The sequence below is a fragment of the Natator depressus genome, chromosome 1 (assembly GCF_965152275.1).
Source record: "Natator depressus isolate rNatDep1 chromosome 1, rNatDep2.hap1, whole genome shotgun sequence".
NCBI lineage: Eukaryota > Metazoa > Chordata > Testudines > Cheloniidae > Natator > Natator depressus.
In genome coordinates, this window is record NC_134234.1 from 151,573,636 (window position 1) to 151,600,558 (window position 26,923).

The following is a 26,923-nucleotide window of genomic DNA, read 5'->3' on the forward strand; positions in this document are numbered from 1 at the left end:
AGACGAGCCTGCAGAGATATCGCGATAGCTCTGGATTCCTCCCCTCCCTTAATCGAGAGCTGCCGGTTCTCTCGCGGGATCCTTGCTGCAGGGGCGGGGGAAGGGAGCGAGCCGAAAGGGGGCGTAGTTTGCGTGCTGAAGTCAGCGCGCTGGCAGGGAGGGGGCGGGGGTATATAAGGGGCGGCCCGAGCCGGGGGGGTTTCAGTTAGAGAGGCGAAACGATTCGAGGTGAACAAGCGGCAGTAGCGGCGAGTTCGAGACCCGGCGAATCTGACTCTCTGGACGCGGAGCGCGACCTCCCGAGACGATCTCTCGTTATGAGTCATGTGGCGGTGGAAAATGCCCTCAGTCTAGACCAGCAGGTGAGGGGCCGCGAGATAAGCGACGATGGGGGCGGAGGAGGGAGCAGCAGCATCGAGTCACGATTATCTTGAAACCTGCGAACTCGGCCTCAATCCTCGCTGATGACGTCGCGATATTTTTTCTTGCTTAGCCCGCCCCCCCCCCCCCCCCCGCCGGCTTCTTGCGCATTTAATTGTTGCGATTAATCGCCGCGGTGGTCTCGATCGCGGGGCCGGGGCGAGGGATCGAGGTTTCTCCCGGGCTGCGCGTGTCGCTGTGGCCTGGCGAGCAGGCCCCAAGCCCGGCTTTTGTGTCAGGCCCGGCACCCCTGGCGGCGGCTGCGGGGAACGGCTGGGGGGGGGGGGGAGGAGACAATGGCGGCCATTGTGCGAGTGACGGAGGCAGGCGGCGGGCTGGGCCGGGCCTTTGTCTCGCGCGCTCCGGGGCGGGGGGGGGTCTTTGTTCTCGCGCCCGCTCCTGCCTGGGCCCCAGTGACGCAGCTGGGCCAGGACGTATCTGAGACGCTGCCGGCGAGTGTCACGGGCGGACCCGGCTTCGCGCTGCCGCCTCCTCTCCTCCCCTCTCCCCGCGGGCGGAGCCTCTGGTGGCCGCATCTAACGGGGGGGGGGGAGGAGCCCTGTGTCGCCAGGGGCCCGCAGGTCTAATGTACTCGTGCCGCGGGGTCGGGTGGTGATTCTGGCCACGTGTCTCAGCAGCGCTTTGGGAGCGCGGAAAGGAAGCGGGGCAAGTAGCCCGGGGAGCTGCTTGGACTGGCCTTGCCTTTTCGCGCTGCGCACTCGCCCGTTTCCCGAGTCTGGCCCTCGCTGGGCGGCGCTGTGACGGGGAACCCGCTCCCCTCCTCCCGGCATTTGCCATTGCGGCAGCCATCTCAGTGCGGCGGTGCAGCAAGCGCTGCAGGCGGGGATTTCAGATACTGCAGGGAGCAGCCTCCCGGCTAATCCGGCAACTGGTCACGTGTTTCCTCGGAGCCGGGACCGGCTGTCTGACCTACTTCGAGAGGAAAAGCCAGGATAGCGGCTGCAGCCGTTCCCGACTCCGCCCCGTCCATAAGCATTGGGTTAAAATGGCAGGCCGTGTTAAGGATACAATTGAAACTCCAAATCGGAGAAATCTCTGCGCTGCCTTACCTTCTCCCCCGATCCCGTCCCCAGAATTGGAGTGACACTTCCTTGCCACAACAGTGGTGTCAGTAGGCAGCAAGTGTAAACACCATGCCTCTGAAACTAACAGTCCATATGCTGTGTACTTTGTTTGCATAAGATTGGAAAAAATTAGCAAATTTTATTTTTAAGTGGGAGTTGAGCATCTGTTACCTAAATGGAAACATTCCCCCCTTATGCAAGTTACATAGAGTGACATCAAGAACAGTGTGCACATCGAAGGTTTCTTCCACTTGGCTTTTGGCAGCATGCCATCTCCCCTTACATAAAAAAAGCTGTCGTCTTACACAATCGTAGTTTCAGCAAACACTTGTAGACATTCTTGTAAGCAGCCTTAAATGTACTTCAGCTTTTCCAGGAATTAGATTTACTCAGAATATTTTTTTTATAAATGGTAGTTGGTTTGTGCAACTAGTAGGCTACCTAACCCCACTCCAAGTTGAATCTCGAGTTGTGACAACTATTGGCAAATCACAGCTTGCCTTGTAATAGCAAGATTTTTTTTGCCTGTGTTAATATAGATGAAATCAAAGCTACGAATACAGGCAGATTAATACATTAACACATAGTAATGTACTGGTATCAAAAGCTTGTATACCCACTGAATATATTTTAATTTTTCAATTTAGTATTTTCTATCGTAAAAGAAAACTTAAAATAAAATTCTAAAACAGTGCTTAAGGCCTAGATTGAATGCCATATAGTTACTTTGCAAGTGTTACTAAAGCAGTGGCTCCCTACCCCCATACTCTTTAGTTTAGTAAGAGGAAGACAGCTGTCTTATATGTTTATTTATTGTGCTTTAAAACTGTTCTGTGCTCTTTTCACTTCTGGCACAATCATGGTTTTTTAAAATTGTGTGTTTGGGAACCTTGATATTCATTATAGAAAGCATCCTTGCAGCATTTTCTAAAGTGTTCCCATGGTCCTAAAGAAAATTTAGTAGCATAAGAGGGAAATGACAGCAGTTTTTGGTTTGATCATCTTAATTGTCGAATTGCAAGTGCTGGGAGCTAAGTTCTGGTTACCAAGCAGCTATTGCATGTGATGCACTTTCATTTGTGAGCATAAAAGCATTCAAAAAGTGAATTTTCCCTGGGCTATGGAAGTAGAATAGGACCAAAGATCATTCTTAATAATTCTTTTACAATTGCTCTTCCTGTACATTAGAAGCTTACTTGTTCTTATGAACCTCTCCAGTGCTCCAAACAGCAACCCAGGTTTCATTAGTAATCTAATTCTTAATGCCATGATATGAATTGATGGCAATGTGTTAATATAAACTACAGGAATGTTTTGGTTTTTTTTGGTAGTTTGCTGGTCTAGACCTGAATTCCTCAGACTCTCAGAGTGGTGGAAGCACAGCAAGTAAGTATATAACTTATTCTCTTTTGGCTATACCCAGATATATAGGTAGAAAAATAGCTGTTGCTTGTTATGTACAGCTTTGAAAAACAACCCATTTCTGGGCTTTTATTTTAAAAGTGACTTTTAATGTAAGGAGGGAAATCAAAGGGGTTGACTGTTTTGGTGGGGAAAGGGGATGCATTGAATCAATGAGTAGTATGGGTTAATACTTCTCTGTTTAAAGGCAAAACCTAGTTAGATCCTTAAGGATTTAACTTGACAGAAGCTGGGCTCCAAGGTTGAGACTAGTTGTTCTGGTCTTCACCACTGGATAAGTCTTTGAAGCAGGCATTTAGTTAGAAGCTAAGCTGCATGAGGGGCCCTTCAACTCTCAAATTTAGTTGCCTACTGGGGCTGTTACTTGTCTTGCGTAGGCATCTTCTCATAGTGGTTCTGGGATGCCAATCTACTTCCTCTTTAAGTCAGTTAAGTGATGCTTTGAAGACATGAATTGCATCTTCTGGCACATGGAATTAATTGCATTTCTGGGAGGCTCTTTAACTGCACCACAGGATTGAGGCCCTGATATGGGTGGTGTCAGTAGGGAATTTCACATTTATGAAGCAAGGGTAGCTTGGTGTTCTCTTCTGCTGAGGTAGTGAATTGGGAGCAAAGGAGCAATCATTTTGCTTCTAGTAGTGCTCTGAAAGGGGTGGGATTGTCTCTGGATATCTAGAGACCTCAGCATCTCCTGACAGCATCTGTATGTGAATGATGATGCTCAAGTAGTAGAGTACTATAGAGATAGAACATCTTACTATACTGTACTCAAGCCCACCAAATAAACAATATTGTCTAGAGAGATGCAACAAGATGTCCTTTCTGAAAGGTCCCTATTGGGGAGGCCAGCAAGAAGCATTTCAATGGACTTACTAGGGAAAGTCCTCTAAAATGGTATTATGTAAGGTCAATGCTTCCTGAAGTGTCAACATGCTAAAACAGAGTTCTACCCTTAGTCTCAGAAGTCGAAAGTCAGAGGAGAGGGTTGGGTCAATCTAGCTAGCCAAAATGCTGTCAAACTCCACTGACCAAGGAAAACTGGAGAACCAGCCAATTCTCTGCTATGAAGCCATAAAGCCACATAGATGACTGAGGCCACACAGCACTATTACATTTGTGTTGAGTAGAAGGGGTTGGCAAATACATTCTTGTGAAACAGTGTACAGCACAATGCCTGCCATAACTGCTGTCTTGGGCTGCCTTTGAAGCCTCTAGAATTGAGGCAGGTTCTATGGGCTTTAATTGGGATGGTGTGGTTGTATGAAGAGTCCCCTGACTAAGGCAGGTAGTTGAACCAGATTTTTCTCAGGATAAAGACCCTTTTGGTGGAGAAGACCAGTTTTAACAGATGTTGCTGCTACACATTTGTATGTGGTTCTTTAACAAAACTAACTATTTTTTCTTTTTCCTTTTTTTAGAAGGTCGATATATTCCTCCTCATTTACGGAATAGAGAACCTTCAAAACAGGGTATGTGTTTTTGTTAATGTGGTGGCATTAATTAATGCTAATATAAAGCAAAGAACAACTGCAAGTATCCAATCATGATTGAACACTCATCTCAGTAGTAAGATACACATTTCAGGTTTTTTGACATTTTTACACTACTCTTCATAGTGTAAATGACTATGTATCCTGCTAGATTGTTCTTTACATAGTCATACAAGTCCTTGGCTTTCATTGGCTGCATCATTAGCTTAAACACTAAATTTGATCTTGGTTGTAGTTGAACAGTCACTTGATTATACTGCACAGGATGTCTACCAAGCTACTTGTGAAATGGGAGCCTGAGACTACATCAGCTTCCAAGCTGCATAGGTCATAAACAAATGGACCATGTTGAAGCAAGATGGACTCTTAGTCTTACAAATGATTGTTTCACTGTACTGATCTGGGGTCAGCAGTATTGGTTCTAATCCCTCATTGGTGCTAGTGTGGGGATATCTCGAGTGCAGTGTGATATCTGCAAAAAATTAGTTTAACTTCACTCCTGCTGTCGCTTCTGAGGAAGTATACAGTCTGGATCCATTTTCCTGTGGATAGGAGGCACTTCTTGATTCCCTACACCAGAGATTGATAACATTCATACTGTTGCTGGCTGGCATGAGTAGTAAAAATGGTTCTGGTACACTTCAGTTAAGATTCTGTGTAATGTCTTTTTTTTAAAAAAAAAAAAACAAAAACTCATGGGTAATAACAGCAGTGCAGTATCAGTGGTATACCCTTGTTTTTCCTATGGTCCAAAACCACAAACCTGTTTCCTGCTGCCATAGGGAAACATGAAATATATGATAAACTGTGGTTTATGTATGGCTTATGAAGAGGGCTGCTTACGGTAGAATAAAATTGTGAGGCATCAGATAAAATGAAGCTGTCTAATCTTTACCTATCTATGGATAGTTCACAGTTTGGGAGGGAGGGTAGAAATTGTATCCCTGTCAATGTAATACATAGGAGGGGAATCCTGCCTTCTTTCATTTTCTTCTTTTCCCTCTTAGTGAGTCTGAAAGAGGTAAGTCCTTCAAACAGCTCAATGAGTGGTATTTGCACACTACTGCAGTAGAGTGTGGACATGATATCCACTTGAACAGGTAGAGCAAAAATGGCACAGGCATCATTTCTGACAACGGATTAATACAGGGGTAGGCAACCTATGGCACGTGTGCCAAAGGTGGCACGCGAGGGGATTTTCAGTGGCACTCAACTGCCCAGGGGTCTCTGCATTTTTATTTAATTTCAAATGAAGCTTCTTAAACACTTTAAAAACCTTATTTACTTTACATACAACAATAGTTTAGTTATATATTATAGACTTATAGAAAGACCTTCTAAAACATTAAAATGTATTACTGGCACGTGAAACCTTAAATTAGAGTGAATAAATGAAGACTCGGCACACCACTTCTGAAAGGTTGGTGACCGCTGGCCTAATAGTTAGAATTGGGCAACTAAAACTACAGCACCTGGCAATGGGTATTACTGAAGTGTCAATCAGCTGTGTCACATTACTTCCTGCAGCTTGCTAATGGAAAGAAGACTGACTAGCTCGAATCTGGTATCGTGCTAAATTTAGCAAAACCACAACAGTAATCAATAAACTCTGTATTCTGTTACTCATTAATTACGAGAGTGACTTAAAATAGATTTTTATTGTTAAAACAAATACAAAGCATCTTGAATGCTACTTAGCAACTTCTGATAACCTAGTGAACTCTGATGGAGATCCCTGTATTAATTCACTTCTCAACATTAGGTAGTCTGAAATACTAGTATTTCTGGGATAATGGCACCAATTGATTTTTGGAGATACTGAAATGGAAATTAATTTGACCTTTCAGCCTAGTACTCCTGGAGCCATTTAGCAAAAACCATAAACTGACTTATTCTGCTTGCAAGCACTTCTAAAATTCAAGGTTAAAACTGTTGAGCAGAGCACTTGCTTATCTCCAGGTTTGTGGCTGTTGAAGCATACCCCTCCATACTATGACTAACCTTTACCTTAGCACTAAAGTACACCTTTTCCCTAGGTAGGCATTGCCTAAAGCAGCACCAAGTCAGCCTGCTTATCAGTTGAATATGCTGGAATGTATAGAGCCTTCGGGGCTGAAGAGTGGTCTGGTAAAGAAAATTGTCAATTCATGTTTAAATTGAAAATATTGCATATAAATAATGGATTAATAAGTAATAGGATGGGCCAGACCTAGTAGGCTGAAGTCCCAAACCTCACTGACTGCTCAGCTACAGGAAGGTGGAGCCAAAGTACTGCTGATACTTCCCCTTCTATGCATGGTAACTCATTCTAAATCCGATTGTCATTGCTTATGGACATTAGATTTTTTTTTTCCTTTAGCCCACAACTTTCCAAACTTACCCATGGCATAGCCCTGAGATTATGGGGTTGCCACTACTTCACCTTACTACAGATGGCAGAAAATGCTCTAGCCTGCTTCCAAGATTGTTACAAAAAATACATAGCTTCTAATCTTCAGGATGCAGTTACTGATCGGAGAATCCTGGTGCTGTGGATCGAAGGCCATGTTGTGGGGTAGAAGAGAGCTGCTTGTGCATTTGCCTTATTTCTAATGTGGGTACATCCTTAAAATCCTCTTCTGAACAGCCTACGGAGACCATCTTGCTACTAAATCCTTCTCTGGTAGAGTAGGCGGAGTGTTCAAGTAATTCTGAAGTGGAAGTGATTCAAATGCTTGCTGGCCCAAGATAATACTACTTAAAGAGCAATGGTAGAAATCTTTCTTTAATAGGGTTTACATATCACTAACTGGCTAAATCACTGTTCAATCTTTCTGGATGAAATGAGATGCTATACTGTTCAGCTGACTCATGAATGTGCCAGCCACTGTCTGTGGCATGCATGGGAGAAAACAAAAGCCTTTAACTTGTGGAATTTTGTCTGTCCTCTAAGGAAATCTGCCTTTTTTTCCCCCTTTCTTTTGTAGCCATACCAGGCAGTTAAAATTTATCTCTGTATGTTTAGCTTCTCTGTAATGCGTCTTTGATCATCAGGTTGATGGAACTGTGCTTGATTGGAGAAATAATAGAATACATTCTGTGTCTTAAGCTTTCTTTAAGCCTTTTGGTTTTGACTCTGCTATATCCCTGGAGTTTTCATGGCTCTCTTTACGACAGGAAATATCTGTAGCTACATGAAAAACCACCATTCCAATTCAGGGCCACTACCAAGAAGCTGTAAGTCAATATCATCAGTGCAATGATGTGTAACTATGCTATTCTATAGCATGAATTGGAACTGGCCATACAGCAGTGACTTAATGAACTAACAAGTGATATTTGAATTTGCTTTTTTTTTTTTTTCATTTTAAATAAATTGACAACCACGTCCTTGCTGACTGCATTTCAGCTGTTCTGGAGATACATGTATACTATCTGCTGCCTGGCTTAAAATGTTTTTATGTAACACTTTAACAGCTTCTACAGACCTAAGATATATTTGACTACCTTAAAGTGACATATTAAGAATATACATGTATCTGGTATCCAAGCAAGCTTCCAAAACAAAGCATTTTGATGCTGGCTATTGTTCATGGGCTGTAATTAATGGTAACCTTTATACCAATTCTAAAGCAGTAGAAAAACATGCGTATAGATGAGTTCTTGCTTTTCATGAGTACAGTGGGGCTACACTGGTAAGAAATGGCACCCTTGTAGACTTTTATCCTTAGCTAATTTGGCTAAGAGCGCAACTACCCTAAGTCAGCACCATTCTGCATTTAATCACCATGGATGGATGAAGAGTAGGTTTAAAAGCATGTTTGGGTTTTTTAATTGTTGTTTTTCCCCCAAGCCTTTGTCCACTATACCATAGTACAACATTTAGCATGGCTTTCTCTAGAACTGCTGTCTGAGGCAGTGGGGTCTGGTAGTAATTTGGGGGATGAAAGGTTGCCATTCTATTACTGGGAAAGCCTTGTAAAATGACTTTGGCAAAGATTGCCAGTAAATAGTTATAAAGCCAAGGTCTCAACAAACACTTGCAGAGTAAGTCAACTCCCATCAGACTTTTATTTCTAACATTGCAGTTCTATTTGCACCAAGGTTTGAGACTTCTCTGTATTTGGAAACTGATGAAAGCCGCCATGCATAATGAGACTCAAAGTTAAAATTGACTTCCATTGGCTTATTTGAGTTGCACTTCCTCATGCAGAGGAAAGTGTGTGCAGTCTAACTTGGACACTTGCATGGGTATAAATGACACTAGGTAAAATCCTGCATCTTGCTTGCCATGTTTTTTCATCACTAGTGTAGTTCACCATTTAAAATACTGTCTCCTAGTTCTTGCGCATTAACTGCACAGCTCATTCCTTAAACTTGTAATCTGTTCTGCTTGCCTTCACAAGTTTAAGATTACAGTTCACTCAGACTGAAGACTTGCTCTGAATACTACTTTCTCTAGCTAGTATGACATTGACTGCCTTGGTATAGATGTTTGTCTTTGAGTGGCTGCATATCTCTTTACTAAGGCCTGGTTGAAACAAAGCTGTGCTATTTCAACTGAAAGCTGGACTGACTTTTAAAACTGGCACAGCTTTGTGTAGTGAGACTGGGTCTAAACCTTGCTGAAACTAATTCACTATGCCCATGTCTTGCTGCATCATTCCATATAGGAAATAAGGATATCAAAATCTTTACCTCCTAGGATCTGTTTCTTTCTGCACCAGTGAAATCTTAACAGTTGAGACCTCTCCAGTAATGCAGCTGTTAACTCTCTCTGGACCCAGTCATTGATTCATTGCTAACCACATTTATTCCCCTTTCTTAAAACCATTCTTACGATGAGCTGACTTCCAATACTGCCTTGCTAGTAAGGCTTGTCTGACTAACAAGCTTTGCTTATGTGACACAGTATACTACGTAATAATCCAAAATTCTTAGGAGTTCATCCTGTGTAACATACTAAAATCTGGCTTTCCTGACTCTTAAACCAAGCTGTCAGGCTTTCTTTATTCTAACCTGTTAACTAAGGAGCACATAAGGTTGGAGGGGGGAGAATCTTAAATCTCCTTCAGTTACTATTTTTCAATTACCTTCATATGAAGTACTGGAGCTATTCTCAACAACCCAGAGTTCTTGCAGCAGGCTCCAACTTATAGTATGACAATAACCATAGTGCACAGGATAGTCTTGATGTTCGCTCCAGGTCACTAACATTCTGACCCATCTAACTAAACTAGCTTTCAAAGAAGCCTTTTGAACAAACTCAGACTTGATTTTGGCTGAGTTTGGAATCTCCTCAATAAGAGTTAACAGTTTGTGAACAAGTTTTTGTAAACTAGAAACTGTGTTCTTGCCATGGATCCTTCCCAATAGGTGGCCTGTAACCCCAATTAAGGATAGCGACCTAAAAGGATCCCCTGTCTTTGGAAGGATTCTGTATTGCTGCAGCTTTTTGCATTCTGGCAGTAAAGATTACACACCACCTCTGGATTGGTGCTATGGAGCTTGCAAACTGCTCACTGGCATGAGTGACATTTTTCCTTTAATTGTTTCACTTTTTATTCTCTGCCAAAGATTCCCCCAACTGGGACTCTGGTCGCGGAGGTAATGCCTATATGAATGGCTATGACCGAGACAGCCGGATGAATGGCTATGATCGTGATCGCAGTGGGTTTGGATCTAGAGGAGGATCTGGACATGATGACAGAGGTGGGCGAGGGGATTGTTAAACTGTCACCTTTCAGCCAACTGTACTTCACACCAAATTGCAGGAGACACGATGAGAACTACTCTGCCGTAACAACTTTAGAATAAGTTTTACTCCTGAAAGTTTCAGTTCCCTTTAAGTTTGTAGCATGTGAGACAGATCTCACATGAATGCTTGTGGCTTATGAAATTCTGGTTTAGTGCTGATCTGCTTGTCTTCACATACCAGGATACAAGCAGTAGGGCTTACAGGCCTTAATTGAGATTGGGGTGCCATTATGTTTGCTGCTGCTATATTATACATGGATAGAAGGTTTGCTTTGAAGAGTTTACACTGTAAATGGAGAATACAAGAGGTGGGAGTTTGCTGCAGTTTACAGTCTAAAACGAGAGAAATGCTACCAAAGTGACTTGCCCAAGGTCATGCAGGAAGTCTGTACTTAAACAAGGAATTAAACTGATTTCCTGGTTCCCAGTCCAGTGCCATAACTACAAACCAGTGTTCTAGCTCAAGTTGAGTAATCAAAATCTCAGATTCTTAACTTTGTCCCTGGAAAGCACCCACAAAATGACAGCATACTGTTGCTTGTGTGTAAGGGGTGCCTTTTCTAGTCATTAAACTGTCTTGCTGATAAAGGTTTTTGAGATGTTAGACTGCAGGTTGCCTTACCAAAATGCAAATATGGTCCTAGAACTATTCCCAAATCAAAACCAATGTGTCGGTGCTTTTAGTCTCTCTGAATTACTTACAACTATCAAAAAAACTTTAACTTTGTTCTTCATGACTCCATACATCTGCAAATCTGTCTTTAGCATTTGTGGTCTCATATTAGATATTTCACTTTTAACCCTCCTGGTGTGCTTACAGGAAAGGGGAGTTGTTTGACTTAGTATTTCATTTCTTGTCTCAAAACAGGTAGTCAAAGAAAGATAGGGACAGTCTATAGTCTGATTTTCCTGCTCTTGAAGGTCAGAAGGCTCATTCAAAATAGATCCTACAGGTCACAATTTCAAAACTTCTGGATGCAAAGATATCATTTTACACAGACATACTGACCCCTTCACTTTTGGATGGGGACTGGGGAGTTTTGCCTGCTTTTCTTGTAGGGGTTGGAGAAATTTGTTTTGTTCAGCAGCCAAAGGAGGTTGGAACTCAGACTTATGCACAAGAAGGGGGGAGAAGCAGCTTGATTCCCCAGCTCCAAAGCTAGACTTTTCAAGGGTAGCAGTTTGCTAGTAGTTCCAATTTTTGTTAACAATGTATGCTAACATAGCGATTGAGCCAGTCATGGGTGTCTTATTATTTGCAGTACAGTGGAACTCTAAGGAAGGAGATACTATGGCTGGGGAGTGGTGAAGAGTGGCTTCATTAAGTACCTGTGGACATTCCTTCCCAGAATATGATTAGACTAGTAAATTAGAGCTCAATTTGCTTTCCATTGGGTTTTTTTTTAAACTGCAACAATTCAGGTATTGATGTTATGAGCACAACATACTGAGACTATTTTATACTAAGTCGGGTAGCCACATTTACTGACACTCCAAGCCACATACAACAGTCTCAGAAGTTCAAGAGCTGGGGTGCACCTGACAGGGCTCAGGGCTTCAGCTCTGCTCCTGTTACAGCCCCAAGCCTTGGCAGGTGCACTCCATGGGGCTGAAACTCCAAGACCCCCTCCCCATTGGACAGAAGTCCCAACCCCACCACCCTGCTGTAAGGCAGAGGTCCCAAGCTTCCCTTCTCCCTGCCCACCCTCCATCTGGTAGGTGGAGAATTTGTGGGGGGACTCCAAGCTACACTTCAACACTAAGAGCTGTATGTGGCTCACAAGCCATAGTTTGACTATCCCTGTACTAAGTCCTTGTTTTTATGTTGTGTAGTGTAGATTTAAATAACTGCATAGTTGGACTCTAAAATGTGAGTCTCTTGCTTGACCTGTCACTTTGTTAATACTGTACCACTTTCCAATATCCTCTAACTACATGAGTATAGCAAGCCATGTGTCTGAAATCTATTTCCTGTGCTAAATCACTCTAATAATAAAGTGTGGGGGTGGGGAGAATGCACTCTGACGTTTTCTTTTTGGCTAGCTCCTAACCCGTGTGCACCTTCATGGTGGCTTTAGATTGAATGGAGTCTCTTGTGTGTTAAAATTGGCTTGTTACCCTGAACAGAGACGTACTGACTTTTTATGACTAGAAAAGTAAGCGTTTTCTTTTCCATGTCTAGGATTTGACAGTGGGTGGAATTCTGGTAGAGACAAGGATGCATACAGCAGCTTTGGTGCTCGGAGTGACCGTGGTGGAAAATCAAGCTTCTTTAGTGAACGTGGGAGTGGGTCAAGAGGAGGCAGGTTAGTATCTTCGTGCTCCATGCAGTGCAAAACTTTTCTTTAACATCTGCACTAATACCAGTTTTATGGTAGAACTGTGATCTTACCTCACTCTAGCTTCAGGTCTCAATATGACATGGAAACAGGGCTACTTAGTAATTTGGGGCAGCAGAATGAGAACCCTGCTTGGAAAACTAGTCTTTCAGGGTGGGCAGGGTTGTAAATAACTTAAAGCAGTGTTTCTCAACCTAGGGGTTGTAAGCAGGGCTGGCATTAGCAGGTAAGAAGCAGGGCAATTGCCTAGGGCACCACAAAACTAAAGTACATGGTTTCAGCCCCGTGAGGCAGCTGATTCTTGGAGCCCCACGCTGCAGGGCAGCTGAAGCCCCAAGCTTAAGGCAGGGGGTTGCCAGTACAAAGGTTGAGAAATACTGAGTGAATTGGCTTGAGTCTTTGGACTAGCTAATGACATTTGAGTTGTAGTGATTTGCCACTTCTGTGGAAATGGCAATAGGATGATGAACACTTACTAGTTATCGGGAGGAAGTGCTTAATGTAAAATGACAAAATTGAAGTTAGAGTGTTCTCAATTTTTCTCTTTAAAAGTGTAGCTGAGAACAATCTTAGTGAATTTAATAAAACAATTGGGCAAGACTCTTGCAGGTTCTCTTCCTTTATTTGGTCAGTTCTAAACACCTCATGTTTGTATGCACAAGTGTGGTGAGAATGACCTTTTTCGACTCGTTAGTCCTGTATCCTGAATTTTCTCAAACATGGTTTACCAGACCTAAAACTAAACGCAACCCAGGTAAGGACTTTTTTTTTCCCTACCTCTTATCCAAAGCCCATTTTACAAAGAGGGAGCTTTCCTGTATAATGCACTTATTGACATGACAAAGGGCCAAGTGTACTTCAGTTTGGAAAATTTCCATTTGTGTGAGGAATAAAATGTAGGAGCAAGTTAAACTTGCCGGTTGTGAATTTTTTTTTACTATAAAGTAAATTCAATGACTTTGCTTAATGTGCCTCCCCGTTGTACAAAACTCTCACCTTTCTAGAACAGGTGTCCACTAAAACCTGTAATTCAAACTCACGTAAAAGGGAGAATTCTGAATTGCCATTCTACAGGTAAACTGTCAGTTTCTCTCAACTTAAGGCTTCCTAAGTAACAGTATTTTAAAAAAAATTAACTCCTGTAATTAGTTAGCTTCCTATTTTGATTATTAGGCTGTCCATGCTCTTGTTTACAAACAATTGAGCAGTTAATGTATGAAGCAGCACTATTAAGGTTTCCCCAAAAAACATCAGTCACTAACTTTTTTACCAAACAAAGTATATGTAATATACACCAGCTCAATGGGCAGGGCCCTGCTTGTTGAATTTTATATTCCAAATCTGGAATCGCACTACCTTATTCTACCCACTATGTGGAATTAATATGCAGTTAAACATAATGGGCCTCAGTTTCCATGTCGGACAACCACCCTTGTTGAGCTAGATTTCTAACTAGGTTTTTTGCTGTGTTTAGATTTGAGGACCGTGGAAGAGGCGGTGACTATGATGGCATTGGCAGTCGTGGTGATAGGGGTGGCTTTGGCAGATTTGACCGTGGTGGAAATAGTCGCTGGTCTGAAAAGTCAGATGAAGATGACTGGTCAAAACCACTTCCACCAAGTGATCGTCTGGAACAGTGAGTAATGTAACTCCATTTAGGTATCGGCATGCCAATCAAATCTAGGTTAACTAGTGGAATACTGATTTCTTCGATCTTCTTCTGCTTTCAGAGAGCTCTTTTCCGGAGGCAATACAGGCATTAACTTTGAGAAATATGATGACATTCCTGTTGAGGCAACAGGCAGCAACTGTCCTCCACATATTGAAAGTGTAAGCTTTTTATAAATTTTTAATATTGAATCTAGACTGTTACCATATACCAAGTAAACTTCCAGGTGAAACTTGATGAATCAGAGTTGGTGGTTCTTCTAATGCTTACACTATGTCCAGCAACTTTTTCCTCCTGATACATAGCGGATCCACCATACTTTGCTGAATCAGAAAGCATGACCGAGCAGTTGGTAAGCAAGCTCTGAATGGTGAGATTCACTTGTTTGACAGCTTCCATTATGTTTTAATAGCTCCATCATAGGTGTGCAGCTGGAAAGATTTCACTCAAAGCATATGTGGTGAAGTGTCTTTTGTAAGTTGTTGGGTTTTTGTGTGTGAAACCTGTTGCAATGTGCTTATAGTAGATAAATGCACCTTGCACTTAGAGTAGAAGGTGGTGAGGTTTATGGCCCTCAGTTCCTGGGAGACTTCATTCTACTGTCTCATCACCCATGGAGAAGGTTTTGTCTCCTGTGCAGATTTTTTTTTTTTTCCCTTGAATTCTGTTGTGTACTCCTGAGGGAAATCTGCACCAAAAAAAAAATCTCTGCACAGTATATTAATTCCGCAAATTTTATTTGTCAAATAAAATGTAGAGGCTTCAGCATGGCAATGGGGAGCACCCTGTAGCTGGTCCTGCCTCCCCTTCCCTCCCCCCCCCCCCCAACTCAGCAGTGAGGCTGCACCCAACTGTGATGCAGCACAAGGGCCTGCCCCTCCACACCAGGTATGGGACAGGCTCAGCTCAGCAGGATCCTAGTGTGGGGTGAGAGGGTTCTGGGTGTGGGCAGCTCAGTGTGGGGATCTGGAGGCACAGGCTTGTTGGGAGGTTCTGGGTGCAGGGACAATGGGATGCTGCACAGGGGGTGTCAAGGTGCTGGGGCTTGGTTGGGTGGGGGTATGGGTTCAGCTGTTTGGGGATCTAGATGTGGGATGCTCATTGGGGCAGTGCAGGGGGTGGTATGGTGGGAGTGGAACAGAGACCTAGAACTTGGCTTCCCATAAAATTTTGAATCAACTTAGAGTGAAGGACAGATGTGATATGCTCACAGTAGCTTGTGTTGTGAGGTGATGAGCTGCAGTGTCTTATACTAGCCAGAGTTTACAAAGTGTTGAAGGTTTTTTCATGCCCAAGTGTGGTGGTGTATTGCTGTAGTCCAGCTGAGAGATGACAGTCATGAATGACTGAGGCCAGGTCTTCACCACCATGGGACAGACTCCTGGCCAACTGGAGATGATAAAAAAAGCATTACTTGTGGCTATTGCGATGTGAAACCATGAACTGACCCATTATAAATGGGAACTTGCAATCTACACCATGGTTGTGAACTCAATAGTTTTCTCTGCCCACTAGCACCACCTGTCTTTTACACAGGTTCAGCTTAATCCGTGAGTTAGCCCAGTGCTTGGATGAGGCCATCTTGTGGTGTTTGTGCTGAAGGATAGGTAGAGCTGTAATCTGCATCTTGCTGTACTTGAGTCCATGTGATCTTACAGTTCACCTGTTAGTTGTATGTTGATATTGAAAAGGACCATCTTTGTACAACCCTGCAAGCAAGGGTTCTAGTGGTGCAGGTGTAGTTTCCATCACTACTCTTTGGGTGCATCCCTCCAGAAAGGACTCAGGCCACTTTAGTGCATTACCCTGGACTCATCACATCTCTAGTAAGACAGCTGCATTGAATGCTGCAGAGAGGCCAATGAGAATGGATGTCTGTCCTGTATCTATTGACTGAAAGTGGCACTAATGCTCTCTAAAGCTGTTTTAGTTCCATGTCCTGGTCTAGAATGCTGTCTTAAGTTAGATGAGCTTGTAGTTGGTCTCTTGCTCATTTCTCTGAGCTTGCTTGGGAATGGGAGTTTTGCCACTGGGCAGTAGATGGCCATGGCTGAAATCTCCAGGTTGGGTTTCTTTGTTGGTCAGACTATTGTATGTTTTGAAGGAGGAACAGAAGACTTCTCCTCTGAATCAGTTGTGCATGACCCATTCACAAGCCAGGAAGGGCAAGGATTGGATTATGGGTCTTTCCTTGGAACTCCTTTAGGGGGTGTGCAGAACTACTTGATGAGTCCCTATGCTGAACTCTGGGAATGCAGGTAGGCTTTTGGTTGGATTCATTGTTTCATCATGTCTGAGTCAGTGTTTGTTTTCCCACCATGGGCACTTGAGTTTCCACACCTCTTCTTGGTTTTTTTGATACCCTGCAACACATGCCCATTTTGTGTAGGCAGTGGGGATGAAAGGGGCTGTTTGGAGGCCAGTGTAGAATGGTAACAGTTCAGTCCTTAACTCCTTGTCCTGTGGGTGGGGAGCTGTTGTCCTTTAGCAGGTGTTGGAATTTGTTGGAATCCATAAGTGTCTGGTTGAATAGGATCGTTTTTATTTGTTGCCCAGGCACTGGAAGGTCATTTGCCATAATGAGGTAATTGTCCAAGGTTGTGGCTGGGTTGTAATGTCCTCTGTGCTTAGGCCTAAGCACAGGTCCAGGGTATGACCAGCTGTGTGGGTTGGACCAGAGGTGAAAGTCCTAGGGGGGAGGCAAGCAAGGAGATGTGTGTGTGGGGGGGGGGGGGTCCCTTTTTTAATGGACTCCATAGCATATTGTCTGAGCAGGCAATTCCAAGGCCATGAATTGGAACTCAGCAACTTGGTATTTTAAAGTCTTTGCCAATCAAGTCTTCCTGGAAGTAGATCTCTGCAGCCCTTCTGCTCTTGAGGGAATAGTTTAATCTCCATGGGTGGGGACACCCTCTCTATCCCTAGGCCACTCAGTTGTACACCTGCTTCCACACCATTGATCTTCAGGGCTTTGAACAAATGGAAATAAGCAAGTAGTAGCTATCCTAATAGCATCTTCCTAGCTAAGGCAAGAATGATTCCTGGACCTGCTTCACATCTGAGTGCCTTTGTCTTTCCCTTGTAGCAAATCTCTGGAGACAGCAGGACACTGGTACCATAACCCATCTCACTTCTATACTATAAGGCATAGTTCCTTAACTGGTTCTCTGGCATAGAGTTGCACTACTGTCCTGAGGTTCATTCCCTACTCCTGAGCAGCAAGGAGAGAACCGATCTACAAAAGTTGAGGTGCTTTCAAGTCTGGTGTATCCGTCAATCTGGATTCCTTTCTGAATCTCACCTCAGATATACTTGATTTACCTGCTGGATTTATAAAGCACCAGGGTTATCACCTAAGCTCTAGTGTAATTTACTTGGCTGCTATTATAGCCTCTTATCCACCAGTCAAAGGACTTTTTTTTTTTCCTCGCTCTACCATAGCCAGGTTCCTTAGCGTGTTGTATAATCTGTTTCCTCACTTAAGGAACCCTCTGTTTGAACCTGTGGGGTAGCTGTTCACTCCTCCACCTGTTCCTGAAGACTTGATTCTTAATCACCATAACTTTGGCCAGAAGGGTAGGGAATCTGGGGGCACTCATGGCTGACCTTTTCTATACTGCCTTTTTACCATGACAAGGTGACCCTATACCCCATCCTTGTTTCCTGCTTGAGTGTTTTTCAGAATTCTGTATCAATCCTATGACTGACCACCCATAGGGATAAAACATCTCAACTTCAGTTACTGTACAGATAGATAAATTCTACTCTGTGGCGAAGTAGGGCAGCAACAGGTGAACACTGCTTTCTGGATACTGCTTGAACACTGCTTTCTGGGGTTTTTATGACTTTAGTGGTTCTCAGCACATGTGATGGCCTGCCAGTATGTCCATGATCAGGAGACCTGCCATGTAGTCAGTCCACAAGAGCTTTGGGACAACTAATAAACTTCTGCAATATCTGATTAGTATCTGCCTTTCTAGCATCTCTTTATGATGAACTAATCATGACTTGCAGGTTTCTCAGTTGACCACACTGTTCTTTTGTGCAAGATTAAACTCTGAATTAAGGATCACTGCAGTACTTTAAAGATTTCAAGGGAAGGGGGAAGAGAAGGAGCTAGTGATGCTCTTCTGCGTGTGGTGTGTGGGGGTTTTTTGGGGGAGGTGGGGCACAGTTTAAATGCTTGAAAGATTTTACTGGAAGGTGCCTTGGTCTATAAGTGGTGCAAGAGCTGCTTGTTTCTTTAGTTGTAGGGATGAGGTTGGGCTTTATCACTTTTTAAAGCTGTTTCTAAGATGATTTTTAGATGGGATGTCACATGATGAGACCACTAGTTCCATGGTTATGCATAAGTCTCATTTGCTTGGAAGCCTGACTTCTACTTGGTCTTAAACTTTTATGCTGCTTATACACAGGCAAAGAGGAACAAGTACATCATTGAATATGTCAAGTTTTTAAAATGTTGCTAAGTTTCTTTTGTGTACATGTACTGAGCAGATTAATCTTATAGATACATGAGTCACTTGGGCTGAGTTTTTTTTATATTTTCAGTGAGAAGGTTCTGAAGTCAATTCTCCATTAACTCTCCTTTCGTTCCCCCCCCCCCCATGTCTGTTACAGTTCAGTGACCTTGACATGGGAGAAATTATCATGGGCAACATTGAGCTCACTCGCTACACCCGTCCTACTCCAGTTCAGAAACATGCTATACCTATCATCAAGGACAAGAGAGATTTGATGGCCTGTGCCCAGACAGGTAGGTTTCTGACCTTGCACCTATAACAATTTTGACTTTCCAGTTGAGCTTGAAATGGGTGGGAATTGGATCAAATCTTCAAACTGCAGATGATAAAAATTAATAAAAAGGAAGCAGCTGCTTGCTCATGACAGACAAACTTAGTGCTCCTGAGTTTCCCTCATATTGGGAACTGTAGCCTGCTATCCTTTGAGCAAGAACACACTAGCACAAAATCTGGATTGACCAATAATAGAGGTGAGGGTGACTGACTTGTCATGTCCTCTTCTGAGGGTGCCAGGTGCCTCTTAGTACTTAGAATACAGCATTTTTAAGGCTTAGTACATAATTTAATGGCAGATGGTGGCTTCTGTCTATTGAGACAACTGCCATGTTTTTATAGTGTTTCTTTGGCCCAAGTGGGATCAGTATTAACTCAGAATGTAGTGAAAGGTAGGGGGAGTAAAATTATCTGCCTTGAGTACCTGGTTCTTCTTAGGCCTGGTCTACACTGGGCAGGTGTGGTGGCAGGCTAGCTAAGTCAGCTGAAGCTGCCTAACTTAGACTGTGAAAATAGCATAGCTGAAGTAGACACATTTAGATCTACTTACTGTGGTGTCTTCACTGCAGTAGGTTGACTGCTGCTGCTCCCCTGTCGACTCTGCCTAAGCTTCTCACTCCAGTGGAGTACCGGTGTCAACGGGAGAGCACTCAGCAGTCAATTGTGTTTTCACTAGACACAATAAATCAACCCCCCACCCCCTGCGGGATTGATCACACTGGAAGTAAGTTTAGATATGCCCTTAGAGTGGTTGCTCATGTCCATTCTATTGTGGGGGTGGGGGGGGTGTGTGTGTGTGTGCTTACCACATGTACTCATGCCAGAAGTTTTTTCTCCCCTCAGTGGTATCCATAGGGAACCAGCTCTGGCGCCCTCTGGAGTGGCACACGTATGCATTGGTATAAGGAGCATTGTTGGCTCCCCCACCCTCAGTTCCTTCTTACTGCCAGTGACGCTGCTGGAATGTCTCCTTGCCTGTGCCAGTTTACTCCTTTCAGCTGTGGCTAGTTGTGAACTTTCTGTATATAGTTAGAAATTTTATTTTATAGTTCCCTTAGTGTAGTTTTAGTGCATTTGTTAGTCCCAAACAGGACTTAGCGTAGGGACAGGGCAGGCCCTGGTCCCCAGGCTTCAAATCTTCTGCCTGTTGTAAGATACCCATGCCAGTGAGTGAGTTCCCACAGAACAGGGATCAGCAACCTTCGGCATGCGGCCTGCCAAGGTAAGCCCCTGGTGGGTCAGGCAGGTTTGTTTACCTGCCATGTTCGGCAGATTGTGGCTCCCACTGGCCACAGTTCACTGCTGCAAGAAGGGGCACAGGCTGAGGGATGTACTGGCCACCGCTTCCCACAGCCTCCATTGGCCTGGGACAGTGAACAGTGGTCAGGTGGGAACCTGCACATGCTGCAGGTAAACAAACTGGCCTGACCTGCCAGGGGCTTACTCTGGTGGCCCATGTGCCAAAGGTTGCTGATCCCTGCCATAGGAGCTGTTTGAAGTGCTTAGCGGAAACTCACATTAGCTACAAATGTCACATTTGTAAGAGCTTCAGAACACAAAGGAATGGGATATTCGTCTCTGGGTGCTCCGTAGCCTCGGAGCCAACCAGATTGGATTCTGCTCCTAGCACCACTGCCTGGTTGCAGAGCGTGCTGCTGGCGCCGGCCTCAGACAAGCACCCATCTGCTGCTACTGGCTAAAAAGCAAAGAGGCTGGGAGGGGATGTTCTCCTACATCCTGTAAAGGGAAGGAGAGGGCTGGAGAAGAGCAAAGATCTGAGAGGGCTGAGCAGTTGAGCACCTGAGCTACCCTCCCAGCACATGGCACCAATCCAGAGGATTGAGACACCTGTCCTTAGATCCCCATTGCTGGACCACTGGTACAATTCACCACAAGCATGTCGGCAGTCTCAGACATGTCAGTCTACTCACATTCCTGCTCAACAGAACAGCATCACTCACTAAACACAAGGTGTCAGTTGCCAGGGTACTGGGGCCAGGATCATGGCACTGGGAGCCATCACCCTCGTACAGATCCTCTGCAGAGGTTCAGGGCCGGAACTGATGATCAGGGTAGATAGGCAGCCTTGGCACCATCCTGGTCCCCCAGATGTGTATTTCCCTCCCTCCTCAGGCTCCAACAGCAGGGAGGAGATTCTGCCTGTGGCCTAGGACCACCCATCAAGGGCACCAGCATTCCTGCCAGCATGGCCCCAGGGCCAGTGGCCTGCCCCCTGCCAACCCTGGAACCCCTAGGGATTTCCCCAACCATCGCAGGATCATAGGTATCCAACAAATTGTCAGCAACAGCCTCTTGCCCACCCCCTGACTCAGATGTAGAGTCAGAGCAGGCTCCCTGGGTTTAGCCAGCCTTGGCTAAGGATCCCATGGCAGAGTTGGCAGACACACATCTGCCTCCTCATCCTCACCTTATGAGGCAATAGCAAAGCCCTTTCACCCAGTTCCCACAGGACAATGCAAAGGCTCACCACAAGCTCTTGAAGATGGTCACCTCAAACATGGGGCTGGAAGTCAAGGAGTTCTCATTTGATGTACTGAGTGCAGCAGCCCCTGCCAGTGGCATTGCTGGTGCACAAGGGAGTGATGAAAATCATAAGGCCCTGTGGCAGGCACCTGCCTCACTGCCCCCATTTCCAAGTAGGCAGAGTTAACAGGGATGTGGTATCTTTATACCCACCCAGCCCCAAGCTCACTGATTGTGTCAGCAGCTAATGATCCTGGTTGGCCTTGTGTTGTGCTCAATGCTGAAGGAGGCAGCAAAGCGGCTCTACCTCTTTGGTAGAAAAAAACATTCTGCATCTCCAGCTGAGTGGACAACCACCAGGCCTTGCTTAGCTGCTATAATTTTAATAACTGGCCGTCCATGGCCAAGTTCTGACTCCCTGCCAGAGGAGCCCAGGAAGGGTTTCCTGGCTATCCTAGATGAGGGCAGGATGGTGGCCAGGGCAGCCCTACAAGTGGCCTCAGATGCAAGCCAGGGATACTGACGCAGAGGTTCAGCCCAAACCATGGCCTCAGCTATTTCAATGAGGCAGGGGTCCTAGTTGCCATTGTCAGGCCTTTCAACACAGGTTCAACAGTCGATCCAAGACTTTCCATTCAATGGTCTGACATTGTTTTCAGAGCAGACAAACAGTAAATGGCACGGCCTGAAAGACTTGAGGGCTACCTTGCACACTGGGCCTGTACGTGCCAGTAAGGAAGTGGTTTAAGCTGCAACAGACCTATAGGTTTGAGAGCCAACCACAGTCAGAGCCCTTCTGTAAGAAGGGCAAGGGCTAAAGCACCAGCAAGACCACCAGCCACCATCCTCTGCTCACTTGAGCTCCACCCATAACCAAGTGGGTGGTAAGCAGGCATTTTGAGGGTGTGGTCAAGGGTGACTTTCCAGCCTGTGTCCTGGATCCTGCTCTCCTGTTTTCCAACTGTCTCATGGAACTGGCCATGGCCTCTGCCCAACCACCCAGACCTCCTGTCACAGGAGCATTGTTGGGGGTGCAGGAGCCAACTGTACCTCTCCACCTCACAGCTTGGATGCTGCATTGCTGAATCCAGAGGAACAAGTCGGCTCTAGTCAGGTACTGGAGGTTCTCTCAGAAAGCAAAAAGCCCTCCGCCAGAGCAGCTTACCTGGCAAAGTGGAAGCATTTCTCTTGCTGGGCATCTGAGCACAACATCTCCCTGACCCAGTTATCTTTACAGTTAATCTTGGATTACTTGCTTCACTTAAAGGACAAGGGTCTTGCCTTTTCAGTCAAGGTGCACTTGGCAGCCATATTGGCTCTCCATCCTCACATCCAAGGTAAATCTGTATTCTCGCATGAGATGTCAGCCAGATTCCTGAAGGGCCTTGAATAGCTTTCTGCCAATGGGACCTCAGCTAGTCCTCTCCAGGCTCACGGGGCCCTCCCTTTGAGCCCATGGCTTCTTGCTCCCTTTCCCATCTGTCATGCCATCTTTGCATTCCTTGTAGCAATTATCTCAGCAAGGCATGTATCAAACTAAAGCCCTCACTTCAGAGCCACTGTATATGGTATTCTGTGAAGACAAGGTCCAGTTGCAGCCCCATCCAGCTTTCCTGCCTACAGTGGTGTTGCATTTCGACATCAACCAGGATATCTTCCTCCTGGTGTTCTGTGCATAGCCTCACTCAACCAATAGGGAGAGGCAGTTTCACACTCTGGATTTCTGGCATGCCCTGGCATTCTACTGGGAGCACACCAAGTCTTTCCACAGACCAACCCAACTCTTTATCATGACAGCTGGCAGGATGAAGGGCCTCCAGGTGTCCTCTTAGAGGATTTCAAATTGGATTACCACCTGCATCCATTCTTGTTACGAGTTAGTGGAGGCTGTGCCTCTGATAGCAAAGGCTCACTTGACTAGGGTTCAGGTGTTTTGCACCAGGAAGGCAGCAGATGTCCCTATCCAGGACATCTGCAGGGCTGCCATGCAGTCTTCACTGTACATGTTTACAGTGCAGTTCACCATCACTCCTCAGCAGGCCAGAGATGACACTGACTTTGGCAGAGCACTGTTCCAATCAACATGTCCATGAACACTACCTGCTTCCAGTGGTACTGCTTGGGAGTCCCCTACAATGGAATGGACCTCAAAGAAAAGACTGTTACATCTTGAAGAGCGCCAGTTACAATAAGGTAGTAGTCAGGTCTATTCCATGACCCCACCCCACCCCTTCCTCCCCACTATTGGAGTTTCCAGCAAGAAGGAACTGAGGGTGGAGGGGAGCCAGCAGCACTACTTATGCCTGTGCATACATGTGCCACACCAGAGCCGTCCCCTGCAGATACCATTGGCAGGGGGGACTTCCAGTGCATGTGGTGAGCACGCACACACCGAAAATGGAATGGACATGAGCAACATCTCAAACACCAGTTACAAAAAGGTAACCGTTTTTATCTCTTGCCTTGTTAGCAATGTCAGGAGCACAGTCTAGTTCAGCTAGGTGTCTAGAATACTGTGTAAGGTGTTGCAGCTGATAACTCGATGGAAGTATTGATGCTTTTATTGTCAAGATTAACCTTTGTATTTCTTATAGGTTCTGGGAAAACTGCTGCATTTCTTCTACCAATATTGAGTCAGATCTATACAGATGGTCCAGGTGATGCTCTGAGGGCTATGAAGGCAAGTTCTTAGATGTGCAATCCCAGAAATGTTAAAACAAGCTCAGTCCACCAAAGGATGCTTTCCTTGTCTGCAATTCTTCTGTTTCATCTTTCTAGAGATGTCCAGTTATAGCATTCATACTAACAAGCAGTCTGTTTCAGAGAGGCCTGTGCCCAATTTCTTGCCCCCAATAATTTAGAGGGCAGTTTCAGAGAGCTGCTCATTTGTTGCTTGTCTGCTCACCTATAGGCATCATGGTCCTCTTGGTTTTTTTGTATTGGCTCACAAACAAAAAGCGTATTACCATCTAATGAACAAATCCTGTCTTCATTCAGACAGACATTCATACTATAATTATCAGGCTCTTATAACAAGAGGAACACCTTAAAACAAAACTGCTTGCTGCCAAATTTCTATTTAGTTTATGCCCGTAGAGGACTACAGAGCAATTCTTGATAGCCTAGGGACTAAACTCTTCTTAGGACTAGTCACATAATCTTCAAGAAGAGAGGATCACTTGCAGTGTGGTTTCCAGAATGAAGGTTGGGGGGGGGGAACATACTGGTAATAAGCATGTCTTGTAGCCTTAGCCGTCCACCCTGAAATGTGGCTATTTCTAAGTAAAGTTACTCCCTGGTGCAGCAATAAGACCGCCCCCCCCCCCCATAAAAAAGTCAGAGTATTGAATCCCTTTTTTCAGACTTAAAAATAAGTAATGTTCACCAGGAGTTTTTAAAATCTCTGCAGTTCTGCCCCCTAAAGACACGCTGTTAGCATTGTCACCTGGTATACCTGATAGTGTACCTGGGACACAAGTCTTTAGAACCAGTGCCTAAAGCATGATTGAGACGTTCTGCAGTGGAAGACTTCCTGTACTCCTCCTTTTTAACAACTCAGCAACAGGTCCTTTGAAATATAAATAGCATTGAGAGCCTCAGTTGCAGGTAGTGGTCCACTTTAGAGCAAAGAAAGCTGCTGATGGTCCATTTGGTCTGTGATCCAAGCTCAGCCAAGAGTGCTGTGCTGGTGGCAAAGTTTCAGAATTATGGGAGAAGCATGTGTGCAGGGTTTGAAATGGCTCTAGTTTCAAGTATTTATTCTAAATGTCTGTCCTTCAGGAAAATGGAAGGTATGGACGCCGTAAGCAATACCCAATCTCTCTAGTCCTGGCTCCAACTAGAGAACTGGCAGTGCAGATCTATGAAGAAGCCAGAAAGGTATCTTTGGCAACTTGTTAGTACAATATCCTGAGCTTTTTAAAAAAACAGAAAATAACTAGTTCTGTTCTTACAGTTTGCATATCGTTCCAAAGTTCGTCCTTGTGTTGTCTACGGTGGTGCTGACATTGGTCAACAGATACGTGACTTGGAACGTGGGTGTCACTTGCTTGTGGCAACTCCAGGACGACTGGTTGACATGATGGAGAGGGGAAAGATTGGATTGGACTTTTGCAAGTAGGTGAAATGGTCTCAGAATTTGACAGTCTTACAAATGTCTATAGAATTTCTGACAAGATCCTGGGACTTAGATGTTTTTTCAGTGTACAAACACAACAGCTAACTGTAAATAATAGTAATCCATAGGATTGTCCGATGTTTTGCTAGACAGTTATTTAGGAAAGGCTTACTAGTTGAACAGTTAGATTTCACAATGCAAATCCTTTATACCTGTTGTATGAATAATGAACATACAAATATCACTTTTCACAGCACATTTACACAGCACTGGCAAGCTAGGGGACACTCTAAGCCAGTGTTTTTCAAACATGGCCACCAGAGCCTTCTCTTGGGTCTACTGCTTCCTGGGTGGTGATTGGGGGGGGTCCCCTGGGCCTGCCAGAAGGAGTTGGGTCCTGCCCCCTCTGGAGCCAGAAATGCTGGAGGAGCAGGCAGCTGGTGTGTTCTCTACCTTCCTGGGGCGGTGGGGCTTGGGCTTGTGGTTGCAGCCACGTGGTGGTGAGCAGCAGGCCCCAGGCTTATCACTTTCTCTCTCCCCCCTTCCCCCCCCCCCAAAAAACCCACACTTGGTTCCTGCTGCCTCCTTCGGCCCTGGACTTCAGCCACAGGACAGCAGGCTCTGGCCCCAGCCGTGCAGTGGCCTGTGTGCTGGCCCCAGGCTCACCACCACCTGCCTGTAGTCTATGGCCCCCTGCTGCCTCATCTATTCCTGGGCTCTGGGTGTGTGTGGCAGTGGACTCCATCCCAAGGCCCCAGCCACAGGGCTTTGGCCTCTGGTCCCAGGCTCACCTATCACCCTTGGCCTCTGCTGCATCTTTCAGCTGCATGACACTGGGCTCCTGGTCACAGGGCTTCAGGTGCTGGCTCCAGGCTCATCCCCCACCTTCCAAATCTGAGCTGGCCCCTGCTGCCTTCCTCCCCGTCCACAGCTTAATTTGTTCCCTAGCTTGCCAGTGCTGAGTAAATGTGCTGTGAAAAGTGATATTTGTATGTTCATTAATATTTTTCATAGGAGCAAACATACAAATACCACTTTTCACAGCAGCAGGCTTACTAGCTAGCAAATGTGTGGCCTTTTTTTAAAGGCCAGCAAAAGAAACCAAAGATAAGAGCATGCAAAACACCTTATTCTTGTTTCTGTTCTGTTTAGGTTAGGTAAAGAATAGAGACAACTACTTTACTTTATTTTTATTACTGAGTTAACAACAAAAAACCCAGACTCTTCATAAATTACAATGGTTTGGGACATTTATATGCATGTTTGGTTTTTTCCTAAAATTAATTAGTATTTTAGGAAAAATAGTAAGCCAAGAGTTGGTGGCCACGCTCTGAGGCAACCAAAATTTGTTGAGAAACCCTG

At 44.9% G+C, this 26,923-nt stretch overlaps 1 protein-coding gene across 4 annotated transcripts in view; it reads left to right on the forward strand.

Annotated features, from left to right (window-relative positions):
* Window positions 1–201: 201 nt before the first annotated feature.
* DDX3X (DEAD-box helicase 3 X-linked) overlaps window positions 202–26,923 on the forward strand; it is a 33,528-nt gene continuing 6,806 nt past the window's right edge. For 2 of the 4 annotated variants that reach the window (XM_074969050.1, XM_074969057.1), the window contains exons 1-11: window positions 202–362; window positions 2,837–2,891; window positions 4,349–4,399; window positions 9,977–10,111; window positions 12,339–12,462; window positions 13,970–14,131; window positions 14,226–14,325; window positions 18,785–18,920; window positions 24,039–24,124; window positions 25,225–25,323; window positions 25,400–25,560. In XM_074969050.1, the coding sequence (XP_074825151.1) occupies window positions 318–362; window positions 2,837–2,891; window positions 4,349–4,399; window positions 9,977–10,111; window positions 12,339–12,462; window positions 13,970–14,131; window positions 14,226–14,325; window positions 18,785–18,920; window positions 24,039–24,124; window positions 25,225–25,323; window positions 25,400–25,560 (1,154 nt within the window). In that variant the 5' untranslated portion in view covers window positions 202–317. The remainder of the gene's footprint in view (window positions 363–2,836; window positions 2,892–4,348; window positions 4,400–9,976; window positions 10,112–12,338; window positions 12,463–13,969; window positions 14,132–14,225; window positions 14,326–18,784; window positions 18,921–24,038; window positions 24,125–25,224; window positions 25,324–25,399; window positions 25,561–26,923) is intronic. The other 2 variants (XM_074969064.1, XM_074969071.1) reach the window with 1 other exon arrangement.